The following is a 13,898-nucleotide window of genomic DNA, read 5'->3' as shown; positions in this document are numbered from 1 at the left end:
GGATTTACTGGTGTGATGACCACCTCAACTAAGGACAACCTCTGCCATCAGTCACTTGAAGAACATTTGAAGAAGCTGAAGACTTTAGAACACATTAAAACAGACTAAAGACATTAGGTTTTTACCACCATAAAGCATGAAAAAAAATTATCAAATGTCAAAAATCACAAGGTTGGTTCCCAGATCTTAAGATTTTGAACATAAGATTCTCCTTTCAGCAAAACTGGCTGGTGCTGACAATTCATCCACTAATCCAGAAATTTTAACAACTTGTGTATCCATTCCTAACAACTTATCCCCAGCTAATACTTCTTTTCCTGCCATCTTCATCTCAATTTCCAATGATATTTCAGCTATCCCTTCAGGTCAAATCATCCTCTGGTCTTGATTTTTGAGAAAAATACTAATGATTGCATGAATGACTGCAGCCCAATAAATTTATGAAAGTGCCTGTATCACAGGGTTTACTGAGATTAGTAGAAAATTAGAGTTCATGACCCCCTTTTTCTATACACCTGTACAAAACCTAAACTCCTCGCTCCCCCTTTCAGCAGGCACAGGGCATACAGAAGGAGCTATATCTCATGCTCACCTTTGGCAGAACTGACTGACCGCTCATCCTTGGCAGACTGGTTCTGGGAGCAGACATCCAACTGGACAGCACTGTCCTTCAGCCCTGACTGGACTGGAAACGTCTGCAGGCTGGAACTTCACGTACACATAGGAAAACTAAAGACACATTTGCCAGAGCTGACAGAAGGGAACTCCCAGATTTCCCCCCGCCCCCATCATAAACAGTGTGCAGAACACGTCCATCTCAAAAGGTGGGTGAGAGAGGGCCAAATTTGTGTGAGTAACCATAAAGGCCAGTACTGGGACGGATATGAGACAGACAGTCAGGGGATCAAATCAAAGTACAGACAGCACGTCAGAGGCGATGAGTGTTTCTCTTTGCGTTCCTTTCTCACACAGATATTTCTCTTCTTATTATGGCTCTTCTGCGCAACACGAGTGGGTGACAGTAACATCTTTGCGACTTGTGACAGAAACAGTGAATCCCAAGCTCTCTCTGCAACTGTGAGCCCAAGTGACTTAGTAACCACTTTAGTTAAGGATTCAACAGTAACAAAGAGTAACATACAGTAGCTGAGTGCGGTATGCCCTCCTTGCAACAAAACCTTATCCCTGCGATTGGCTAGGCAAACACACAGCTGGTTTGCTGCTGTGGTTCTACCTTCCTAATTGCTTCAGTGTCTAGTTCTAGGGTCATTCAAGATCTCAGTGTAGACAAAACACAGCACTTGTGTTTACAACAAGGCTTTCTTTAATCCCAATTTTCTTAACACCTTATTCCTTTTTTTATATAATCCCACTGAAGATTTGGGGAATTTGTTAACCTTAATAACTTTAAAGTCTGACTTACCTTAAACATTTACTCTCCATTCCTAAGTCTATGTTTTCCAAACTGTAGGAGTAGTCTTATTTCTTATTACATTTCCCTGCAGCCTTCCAATGAACACAGTCTTTTCCTTCCTTCCTGTGACTCTTCTTACATTCTCTCCCACAGCCTGCTCTTACTTAATTCAAGTTCTTCTGAGCTGATCCTAAATTAATACTCTCTCAGTAATCATGGCAACTAATAAGGTAACATAATTTTTGACAGGCTAACGCTGATACACATTTTACTCGATTCAGGCTGTGACTTCATTCTGAATGCAAGGAGACACTCAACCAAGCCTGCGTATTTGGGGGAGCTGCTTCTCCTTCCCTGTCGCGTGTTGCTATGGCACGTGTGTTGCCCTGGGCGTTCAGCTGAGGGCTCTTCACGGCGGTTCCCAGCTCTCCGCTGCCTCTGAGGCCGTATGGACGAGCCTCCAGCAGACGCAGAGTCTGGAGGTGCTGTGATGGAGATGTAACAGGGTCAGCGCACAGAAGCGGCTGCTGCACTGAACTGCTTTCCTGTCTGCCGTAATCAGGACGTACGACACCACGGCAAACAGCTTTTAAAACAACTGGTTATGGAAATGTACAAGGATTAGACGTCACTGTTTCCGTGAGGCCACAGGCCGCAGCCAGCACTAACCACCGCTGACCCCGCGGCGCCGGGGGCCCTCCAGCTTCCTCCCCCTGCAGGGCCGGACTCACGCTGCCCCGTCACACACTCTTGTGGCCACAGGGCTTCGTCCAGTGTGCCTGTTGCCTAATTTTATTAAAATACTACTAATTACTACTACTATTAAAATAAATAAAAAGGTTTGGCACTGAGGGCGCCCCGCGTCGCGGATAGATGACGTCACCAGCCGCGCACCCATCCCTCGGCCGCGCCCGTCCGTTGTGCCGCCACCAGAGGGCGCCCCCGCCCGCCCCGCGCGGCCCCGCCCACCCGCCTGGCTGGGTCCGGCCGGGGCGGTGCCGCGGGTCACGTGCCCTCCCGCCCCGCCTCTCCAGGCGGTGCTGGAGGACCTATCCCATAATGCTCCCGGAGGGCGGCGCGGGGCGGTCTGGAGGGGGCTTTCTGCTGCCAGGGCGCCGCCTCTGCCGGAGCGGAGCAGCGCCCCCGCCCGGGCGCCGCCGGCCCTGCCGCCGCGCTCCCCGGCTACGCGCGGACATGTGGCGGCGCGGCGGGCGCTGAGCGCGCGGGGCCCCGCGAGCCCCGAGGCGGCGGAGGGGGCGCGGGCACCCGGACCCGGAGCTGCCGCTGCCTGCGGGGCAGAGACTGCGCCAGGGGACGTCGCGGCGCCAGGTGAGCACCGGCGGTTGGCGCCGGCCGCCTCCCTCGGGAATTTCCGCACGGCGAGGGGAAGTGCTCGGGGCCGCGGGCCGGGGCCGGGCGCTGGCGGGCCGGGAGGGGAGGGCAGGCGGGAAAGGTCGCAGTCCCGCCTCGGCCGGGGCCTTCGCCCCCGCGCGGAGCCCGCCGGGCTGGGGCGCTCCCGCCGCTCCGCCGGGCTGGGGCGGAGTTTGCTGCCGGCTCCGGCCGCGTTTTCCCCCCTTCCCTCCCCTCCCCGCCTCTCCTTGCCGCCCGCGTCGTGGCGCCGATCGGTAGCCCGGCCGGGCCCGGTGCTGACGCTCGGTCGCCGCGGCGAGAGACGCGGGTCCGGCTCCTGGTGCCCGCTGGCCCCCCTGGGGCGAGAAGGGAAACAAAGCGGGACGGCCGGGACGATCCGCCGGCCCCCTCCGTGCCGAAAGCTTTTGTGGAGCCGCACCGGGAGGAGCAGCAGCCCTGCCCAGTGACCCGTGAGCGGGGCTGAACAAAGATACGGCCCGCGGAGCACCGCCGTCCCTTTGCTCCCGGCGGGGCGGGCGCACGACCGGCTGCCTGGAGCTGTAAACACCGGCGGCTTTTGCTGGAGGAGCAGCTTCTGGACTTACCGGGGACCTTAGAGTTGTGGGGGAAGTTGCTCGGACAGGCTCAGCTCAAAGCCCAGCTCTGCTTTTGTGCTGCTGTGGGATCGCGACTGACTTAGACATCAGCAAAGTTGCGCAGGGGAGCGCTGGAGCCTGGAAGCAATTTACCGAGCCAGTGAGATAATCTTCAGTTCTTGTGTTTTATGGTACATGGTGTCCCAGTTTCTTTTTTTTTTTTTCCCCCTTTGGTGAGTATTAAAGAATATTATTAGCCTGAGCCCCAAATGTAACTCATCTTTGACAATCCATCTCCACGTTTATAACTTCAAAACAAACCAGTATTGTTAGGACTAAAACTGGTCCCCACCCTCTCACGATGTTTTCATCTTAGGCTATTAATTAATTTAAAATTTTTAGGAAGAACGAGATAATAGGGAGAAAGGCCAGGTAGTTACCGTGTGTTTAGTATCAGTAACTAGGTGTTGTTGGCAGAGTCATGTATTTAAAATGTCAAGAGATGGTTAAGGCTATGCCCATCTAAGTAATACTTATATAATGGATTGGAATGTCCCTGATTATTGAACAGCTATTTTAAGTTTGTAATTTTATAGCTTCGGTAACCTTAAAGGGAAATCTAGCTAACTGAGTGTCCAGTGTTAAGTTTGTAGATAACTAATATGTTGGGGACTTTTGATTTTCTTTCAGTGGATCATAGTTTTAAGTGAAGTATAATCTAACTTAAATATATATAGGTATTCAGACCCTTACACGTGGGAGAGTCATTTTGTCATGATTTCATTTGATCTTAGCGGAAATAAGTAGTAGGCTTCTTAAATGAAATGACAGAGTGACAAAAAATTTGTTGCTATTCGGTTGATTATATGTGATAATCCCTGTCTCTTCTTTTTTAACTGGAAAAGCTGTATTTAGAAACTCACAGTATTAAAATGGATAGCATCCTCTTCAGTGACATTGGAAAATACTTGGAAATGATCCCAAATACTTTTTCAAATGTTTCCTTTAGCATTTCTAGGAATACAGTGTTTGATTTTGTGATTTCCTTAAATAAGATGAGACATACTGGAGGTGGGGAAGGCTGCTTAGACTTTTAGTCAGAATATTAAATCTTTTGAAGGTTTCTTTTCAACAGTTTACATTTGTTGATGTGTGAACTTTCAGAGTGACAAATTACACAAATAAGAAATGTATCCATTTTCTTTCATGTTTCACTGACCTTAAAGTCTGCTTTGCAATGAGCAGAGCAGACAACAGCTTTATGGCCTGAGGATGCATCAGTGTGAGGAAATATCTCTCTTCCAAATGGTCATGGAAGAGAATGTTTTTTCTGACCTTCTTGAATAGCAGTCCTGGGTTGACTGGTTCACCTCGTATTCAGATTACCTTTGGAAACACCTTTCAGGTGAGTGTTTTGGCCATGATTTTATGGTTCTCCATCACAGTATGTGAAGGTTGTTGTGCTTGACCCAACAGGCAGTTATAAGTTTATCTTATTCTCCGGTTAGTCAGCTATTCCCTTGGAAACATCCAGATGATAAAGAGTTTTTTTGTGCTCTCAGCTGGCTGTAGTTTAATGCAGTTGTTGCATGGCTTCTAGCCCCTGGTTTTATAAAACTTATAGGTGATTCTGCTCATCATACATGATGGTTCATCTCAGGTTACAAACATCTATTGGTTTTTGGTTTTATGCTGTTAGAGGGATTCTTTGCAGAATCTTCTCAGTCTTCCACTGTCCTGAGTACTAAAAAAAACCTATGCAAAAACTTTAAATTACTGAGGTTTGCTTTATACAGTAATCAAAGGGTAACTTGTCTTTCAAATAATGATGTATTTAAACATACTTTATATTAATAGGAGTGAAAAAACCACTGCTGGTAAAAGTTCGATAGGCTGGCTTGCCATACCTACACCAAAATTCTTGAAGCCTGGCTTTCTGTCAGTCCACTGTTCATATTTTCTTTGCCAACAGTCTAAGGTGAGGGAGGAAAGTTGTCCTTCCAGTTAATACCTATAAAAACATGCAGAGCAATTCCTCATGATGGCTAAACTGACTATTCGGTGCTTTCAAGCATTGTTACCGGGTTTTCTGAATGAATGCTGAAATTATTATGGTTAAATCTGCTAAACCCTTTAAGGCTGAAATAGATTTTATAAATCTTGACATTGCCCAATCTTTCTACCTTTTTTTTTTTTTTTAATTACAAGTGGAGATTCAGTGTTTAAGCATCCTCTGTACTCATAAACTCCAGAGATCTCTAAGTGCATATACTTTGGAGCACTTCAAAACAAGGGCTAATTCATGGCTTTTCAGCATCATAGACACTTTTTGTTTCATCTGTATGTACTAGTCCACCTTGCCCTGAAAGGCAGTGAGCTTGATTGGAGAGGATCTGTGTGCGGTGATATTGTATCTATCTTCCTTACTTGTTTAATCTCTTTTTCACCCAACTGGTGAGGATAGGGATACAATTTGCAAGAAAGTTGCTTATTTTGATACCCTGAACTACTTGATTCTGTCGTGCAGGAAAGTAGCTACAGTCATGAAATAGCAAAGGGAGGGCTGCAGCTGCTGGGAGATGGAAGGTGAATGTGCCTCTACCTTTCTGTTCCCTACAGCTGCAGCTCTGCTGTCTCAAACAGCTGTTTGTCACCTCTGCATCTGGCTCTGGTGGAGCACCAAAGGCATGAAGGTGATGCCTTGGAAGGGCTCTCAAAGGTTGAATGTGCATAATGTGTACTTAAGTACCGCTCACCACATTCAACAAGTAGTTTTTCTCTGTTGGGAGCTTTAAAAAAGAAAAAAAATCGAAAGAGGAAGCTGGCTCTTCTTGAAAGGTTTAACTTTCCTATGTCCTTCTTTCGCAGTGCATCAACTTTCCTAAAGACTTTCAGTTGGAGAAACAAATTCTATATAAATAAATGTGGAAGTTGTAACTTCTAAACTGGGAAAATTGTTAGCTGACTTGACAAAAGTATGATCAAAATACTGCATTTAATTTATTCAGGAAACAAATACATATACACACATCTGTGTAGGCATTGTACATCTATGTCTTACATTTGTGTGTATTGTGCTAAGATGAGTATTTTCACCTATTTATTTTTTATTAGCAAGTTATGCTGTCTCACAAATTTATTTTGATGAAACAGTAGTATTGCTCTTTCTTTTTTTCCTCCATGAGAACACAGAATTGGAATTTTAACTCAAAAGTTCTCTGTCATAGCAAAAATGAAGAAGTAACTTTTTAATTTTATGGTTCTGTGATTGGTGGTATTTCTTAGCTTTCTGAGATTTTCAGATTTTGCATGTGTGTATAAATATATATATATATATATATATAAGTATATATATATATATATAAGAATACGTAGAGAGAATTGGGAAGTAGAACTATGTCTTCCAGTAGCTGTTTTCTAAAGCCTAATAGTGTGGTAAATTGCAGTATCTGATCACTTTTTTTAATAGACACTAATAATAATGTCTGTCTTAATGCATTTTTTAATTTAAGGATTGGTGAGCTCCTGCTAAAATGAAATGGTTAGGGGTGAAAGTACTGCTTAACTGTGATCTGCCATCACAGGTACTATCTGTGAGTAAACATGAGTGATGCATTTAGTGATATTTGAAACTTTTCCAAGCTAGTACGAAATTGCTTGGAAATGTCAATTGAGTTAGCCCTTGTTGTCTCTCTACTTACTACCTGGCTTTTGTTAGACTGCCAGCAGTAATAAAGAATGTGAAATTCCATGTGATCAGTGTCTGATAGAAGTCTTCATCTATGTCCATATCATTAGATAGCAACACAGGCCAAAACTGGAGCAATGTAAACTTGTGCTTTTCTTGCTATGCCACAGGAGAGATGGAGACACTTACATGAGAATGAGTTGAACTGATATTAAAAATTTGGATGCTAAGGTAGAATCTTAAGGTAGCTGTGTGTTCTTAATTGGTCTGCTCGCTATTCAAAGTGATAACTTCAGTAATTCTGGACACTGGAGCAGCAATGAAATTCTCCTCTGCTTTCTATATAGCTACTGAATAAGCACTTTCTATATGCAGTTTTGCTTTTTGTTGAATCTTCTTAGTTTATCAGTTCTTAGGTAAGAGGTAGTGACCATTGTGGATAGATGGGTGTAACAAAAAGTAATTGGAAGTCCTACGAAACAGTTGGAGAAAATCAATCTGTTAGGGCTACCTTGAGCTTGTTGGAGTTTGGTTTAGAGATGTTACTAAATAAAGATACCTATAGTGATGAAAGTAAAGTATATTCTTCTCTTTAAACCTATACAATTGTATTTTTTAAAATACAGGTTCATCATCCCAAGCAAGAAAGGTACCTTATGCAAGTCTTGGATAAGTTATTGGGTTCCAGTGGTTATTTTGTGGTTGTTACTCTGGCAAGAAACTCTGAATGACAGTGGAGTTCATCATTGTAAAGAGCTTCTAGTGTTGTTGACATGGAAAGTTTAAGTTCTGTTTGAAGGTTTGCAGTGACATAGAATAATTAATTATAACAAAGTCTATGTTGGTTATTTAAGAATTCACAGTAAAGTACTGTTGTGTTGTAGATAATTTCTTGATGCCGCGTATATGGTGAAGTCAAAAAGGTGATTAGCATGATTTTCTATTAGATTCACTTCACAAATTGAAAGGAAAGGAAGGAAAGATGATGGAGTTCAGGTTGTATTTTCAAGCTCAGATCTGAGGTTACCATCTTGCATTAGTAGTTTGTGTTACCTTTCTTTGCATTGCTGCTTGTGTTAAGAAGACCTTCTCTTACATACCTGTCTTCCATTCCTGGCTGGGGTTTTCTAACTTTATTTTAGCTGTCCTGAAAGTTATTGCTAATAAAGGCTGTGAAAACAAGATCAAAAGTAATTGAAACTGCTTGTTCCCCACCTATCTACTACTTCTGAAATTATGTCCAATGCGTTGTTATTCTACAGATACTGTAGATTTTGTACAAAATACAGTAATGATGCTTAAAATTAATGTAGTAGTCATAAATCCTTTGCAAACTCTCTTTTTTCACAAATACAGCACTTCTTTTTGTTCAGGTTTTGCAAAAGGTTAGTGTAGCTTTGCAAAAGCTTTTTTGCAAAAGCTTTGACCTGAGCTTAAGAAATGCTGTTATTCAAAGCCAGAAGGAGCCTGATGACTGTATTTTTGACACCATAGCTTTCATCTAGTATATATTTTTTTAAAGTATATGCCTCAGAGAGGCAAAATGTACTTTTAAATGGGTATGTTATTTTCTTTCTTTTGTTTGTTTTTGACTCAATGTCTGTATATTTTACATGTAATCTGAATTTTCTTTTTGCAGAAATACAATTTTTTTAAATGATGAACATGTCATATCACTAAACCCTTGATTTGATGCTTCAAATGAAAGAACGGCATGCTTTTAATAGAGGACTCAAGTTCAGGGTATTTTTATCAACCCTGTGTCTATGGTTCTATGCAATCTTCAGTAGTCCATTTTTTTTCCATGTAAGTTAAACCATAAAGTTATAGGGGAGCCTGTGTATTACATAAATTTTTTTAGAAGAATGTCATTCATTTTGCAATGGTTTAACATTCAGAAGTTTAAAAATATGACTACTATGGTTTAGGTAAAAGAAAAATTAGTGGTAGTTTGTAGTTGTACAATTGCATGCTCTTTCTTCCTTTGCTGCATTCATCCTTTTTGTCTACAGCTCAGGATGCTTTTCTAATCACCTACTACTCTTGTTCTGTTGCCCCATTACTTTTTGCATCTTAAATGTGTTTCTTGCCCCTGAGCTTTTCATTTGAGCTCAGTCTTACTCCACCGGTTTTGCCAATCATTTTTCCTTCCGCTGTTAAGAGGTCTTGGCCTTCTCTGCTTCTGTCTTTGCAAGGTCTTCTGGTTCAGCTCCTGCATCCCTGATGGTTAAGTCTGGGTATTTGGGTGTGATTAGGATGGTATTAAGACAAATAAAGATGGTCTTTCTAGTTTCTTTAGCATCAGAGAGATGACTGTAACAAGTCCTGCTGTGTTGCCATAGCACTGGCTGAAGTATGCTCATTCATCTTGTGGGAATGTTGCATGTGCTGTGTAGCAGCGGGATAGGAACTTTAAATTATTTGTGTATGCTAAACACAGACCCAAGTTTATCGGGGGAAAAATTAAATGCAATGATTTGGAGAGATTTATTGACTAAATGCAAACTCTTTCCCCCCAAATCTGTGACATGGCTGTATTTGGAAGGGTAACTTGTGTGAAAAGCATGTTCTTAGTCTTTGTGACCTGCTGCCAAATATCTTTGCATGAAAATACTAGTGCTTCCAAGTGGCTAGAAAAAAGTACTTTTAAAAAAACCTCTGTTCTTGGAAATAGCTGAGCCATTTTTGCTGACTTTGGTATGTAATGCTATTCCTTTCAGCTGCAAAAGTATGCATGTGACTAAGAGCCTGAGCAGCAGAAGGCAAGGTCCTGAGTTTATGCTGATTCGATTTAGTTGCTTGAACCATGTGCACCATGACAATAGTACCTAATCCCTAATGAGTTCCTGTTGTTTGTAAATCTCAATTTCACCCAGTTTAGTCACAGACTACTTAGAAGGAACACCTAAGTGCTGAATTGCATGTTTTGCGACAGAATGTTGTGTACACTATATTCTCTTTCATATTTCTTTGTATTACAGCAATTACTACAGTATTTCAGTGTTTTATTACCAGTATATGAAATGATGTGACTTAGCCAGTGGCAAACACATGTTTTTCTGCAGGGGTGGTTGTGGTGTTGTGCTTTTTCTGTTGAGAGTCTTATCATACGCATGCATGCACAGGAGAAACAGCAGCACAGTGCATATTGCCTTCTGTTGAAAATACTGGTTTGGAAAGAAAAATAAGGTGGACTTTTAATTTCTGTGAATACACATTTCAGCACCTTGTATCAGTCTTTAGGTTTTATTCATCCTGTCTTCTGTATAAATGAAGCTGTTTTTTCCCAAGGGACTTAACTGCAGCTCCAATGAATGTTTCCTCCTTATGGCTATTGTGAGCCCAGCTGTGTACTTCTGTAAAGATTATGTCTGGGTTAGTCTTATATAATATATAAGATATAGAGCATTTTTGGAAAGCAGTCTTATCAGTGCAGACTTACTGAGGAGCTACCCTGCAAAATTGCCTTAGTTAGGCATGTAGAGAAGCTGTATGGCATTGCCCTCTCTGTTTTTGCATTGTCAAGAGCTGACAGAAGCTTGAGTAACATAGTTTGTCCTCTAGCAGAGTAGGAAGGGTTTTTCTCACAGATTTGAGAAGTGTCACTAGAAAGTCAGTTGGGACACAAGCATGACTTTAAGTTACAGGTTAAACTGATCAGCTGGGAACATATACTTTGAATCAAATGAAACTGCACTGTGACAACTAACTCCCCTAAGTGCCTTTTGTTTTTGTTTTTATTCTGTTCCTTGCTGATTAGCAAGATTAGCTTTATCTAGTTTTTGGTCTGTGAATTGAATTTACTTAAACACAGGGCCATCTTGGTTGTCAGTGGTCACCCTGAAACATACTGATAGTATAGAGGTGCCATTTAGCTATACTTTGGCATGTAATGTCACATGGTCTGAGTTAATCTCACATCTGCTGTCAGATACTGAAAATCCTGTGGGATAATTGATTTACATTGACTTGTGGAGAAATCTGTTGAAGTACACAGTTTACTCTCACCTTTAAAATGAGTTCAGGAGAGATCCTAAAGTTCTGCTATCTATCCTGGTGGAACAAAGTGTTTTATAGTAGACATGCAGAAAGATGAGAAATGAAATTTGCCTCCTGTAGTTAATTACCCATCCGTGCCAGTAAAGTAACTAGTTCAGTACCATACTCAGAACTACTAAATGCTGTGCAAGCTTGTGATCAGTTTTCCTTCACCTCTTCATGAGCTTCCTCAGGAAATGAGGCTCCATCTTGTATGATAGGGTGGTGAGAACTGATGAATATAGGGAAAACCTCTTCAATGTGTTTTTGACCAAGATAATTAATATCTATTTGATGCTTCAGCTGTTTTGGTCAAATGTCATACCTGGAAGTATCGGTTTTTATATGGAATGTCCCAGTAGTTATGTGGATGCTTCTGAGTCTGGGCAAATCAGCCCTTCCATGTGTGTCATCTTTGTGGGGAAGGAGGGGTGATACAACAGTATTCCACAAACATTGGTGCCTACTGTTGTTTTAGGTTAGTTACTGCTTAAGGATGATTAAATGGCATGCTCTTTTGGATGGTTTCTTCAGATGAGAAGGGTGGGATTTGGAATTTTGCTGAAGACTGTTAGCTTTATTACCAGTTAAATTTTTGACTGTCATTTTGTTACTGCTTGTTTTCCAAGCTAATAGCTCTTCTGTAACCTACGTCCTTATTTTTCTTTGTTACTAGCTAAAAATTAATGAGAGCTAATTACTTGTGGAGGGGAAGGACTTGAAGGTTGGGAGACTGGGAGGCCAGCTGCGTGGCTGGGATCCTGATGTTGAATGGATGCCTCTCCCATGCTTGTGTTTCTCAGTACAGAGAGAGACAGGAAGTTCCTTAATAGGTTCCCGTTGGTGATAGTAACTTTGTTGATACCTGTTGGGTAGTAAATCTGTTGCGGTTTAGGTTTCTTACAGCTTTGGTAAGTTTGTACTAAAGAGCATTACATGGTCTCCATGCTGTTGCTAGAGATATAAACACCAAAGTGCAAGTTTTGGAATGTAAGTATATTGCCCTTTTTTTCAAGTTGGTAATCTGTCTAGGTCTGTATTGTAGTGACGCTTTTTGGATAGTGACTTTTCTAAGTAGAGCTAGAACTTGGTTATTCACCCTTAGGTATCTGAATAACTATGATGAGTAAAGTATTCTTCATTTAGTAATTGTAGCATGCTAAAGCAACTTGGGGATCATCATAAGTTGTCAAGGCACAGATACGTGAAGTGGTACTGCTGACATTGCTAGGTTGCCTTTTTATACAGTAAACAGAAGTGTTTTGCTTGCTAAACTCTGGAGTTCAATCTTATTTGTAGCAGCACTTCAACACCCAACATTCTGTAAAAGAACTGATGTCTCCCACAGTTTATAGAATATTCTCAAATATGTGAAGTCTTCTTAAATGGTGTGTCTTACTACTCTTATGTTTTGCCTAAGTCTTGCAGGTGCTCTTTTGTTAAACTTCATTGAGGAACACTGCCTATTCCACTGTTTTAAAAAGAGAGGATCTGTACTGCAGGTTTTGAGACAGTTTATAAGCATTATGTACAGGAAGGAGATTACCTTGTGTATGTGTCCATTGTAAGGTTCTAAGTATTCCTTAAAACTCTTGACTTTCTGGATGGTCAGACAGGTTACTAAATGATAATCACTGCATCTGAGTCACTGCAGCAGTTCTCAAGCACATTTTGATGGAGTTGTGCCTGCCTTCCCTGCTAAGGAGGCAGTTGTGGTGTTGTCCTGTCCAGTGCTGACTGGACACGAGTGTTGAGTGTTTGCAGCTGCTCTTCACGTTGTTATTGTTGAGTAGGCCACAAAAATGAAAGCATTGATTCTAGCAGGGGCATAGCTGTAGCCACAGCATCTGCAATTGAAATGTACATGTCAGTGTCTTGCTGCTAGATTGTGAAAAAAGAAATCCTGAGGAAAATATCCACTGTGTTGCTTTGGGTAGGGTGGGTTTTTTTGGGTTCTTTTATGTAGGGAAGGGAAAGAGCAACAGACAGCAGTGTACTGTTTAGTATGGTATAGTTCTAGCCATTTGGCTTTGGTAGTTTTCTCCTGTGACTTTACCTTGCATTTTCATGGACCTGGCAGCAAATCTAGTTACTGCTGTATCCTTGAAGGGGGTGCAGTTTGACAACAAAGTCAGAGCTGTTCTTGCACCTCACCACTGCCAAAAGGGGCAATGCCCTTTTTATGTGTTCCCTCCCTCATTCTGTCTCTTGCAATTCTGTCTCTTGACACCTGTGGCACTTCGTGAGTCTGCTCACCATCACTAGGGGTGAGAAACATAGCTGCTCCTTTTGGTGGGAGCAAGCTCTTAGACTAGGTCAGCTCTCTTGGGTAATTGCATCCTTAGAGGGTCTGGAAAGAGTCTTTAAATCAGCAGTGTCTCCTTGCCTGAATAGCAGTGATTCTTTCCAAGACACTGGATCTACATGAATAGGCTTAAACCACCTATAGAAAAAGATTTCTCTCTTTATTCCCCAAGGCTTAACACTGTTCTTTTCCTTCTCTTTGTTGGTTCTATTGCATTTGATTTGGGAATGCAGACAAGGTGCAATTTGAGCTTACAAAGAGTAAAGATCCTCTTTAAAAGCCTGCTTTTGAGTGTCACCGTTGGTTCTACTCTCAGTAATGCGCTGGGGCAAGAGATTTTACTGCACAAAGGAGACAATCCAGGATAAGTGCTTCCAGATTCTCAGTGTAGCCCTCATTTATTGAAGGGCAAACAGCATTACTCAACTGTCACTTGAAGCAAGTCTACCTTCCAGGCTCTTCTGACAAATCAGAAGTTTTTCCAAATAAAAAATAAAACAACTGTGA

General features: G+C 42.1%; 1 protein-coding gene across 3 annotated transcripts in view; it reads left to right on the top strand.

Moving 5' to 3' along the window:
* Positions 1 to 2,625: 2,625 nt before the first annotated feature.
* The window catches only part of SCAF11 (SR-related CTD associated factor 11), a 49,617-nt gene continuing 38,344 nt past the window's right edge, over positions 2,626 to 13,898 (top strand). Inside the window, exons 1-2 of one of the 3 annotated variants that reach the window (XM_019279812.3) lie at positions 2,997 to 3,593; positions 4,587 to 4,765. In XM_019279812.3, the coding sequence (XP_019135357.2) occupies positions 4,682 to 4,765 (84 nt within the window). In that variant the 5' untranslated portion in view covers positions 2,997 to 3,593; positions 4,587 to 4,681. Of the gene's footprint in view, positions 2,744 to 2,996; positions 3,594 to 4,586; positions 4,766 to 13,898 lie in introns of those variants that run through there. The other 2 variants (XM_039571208.1, XM_010413612.4) reach the window with 2 other exon arrangements.

Source organism: Corvus cornix, chromosome 1A, assembly GCF_000738735.6.
Source record: "Corvus cornix cornix isolate S_Up_H32 chromosome 1A, ASM73873v5, whole genome shotgun sequence".
NCBI lineage: Eukaryota > Metazoa > Chordata > Aves > Passeriformes > Corvidae > Corvus > Corvus cornix.
The sequence above is the reverse complement of the archived record's forward strand: the minus strand, read 5'-3'. Positions and strand labels throughout refer to the sequence as shown.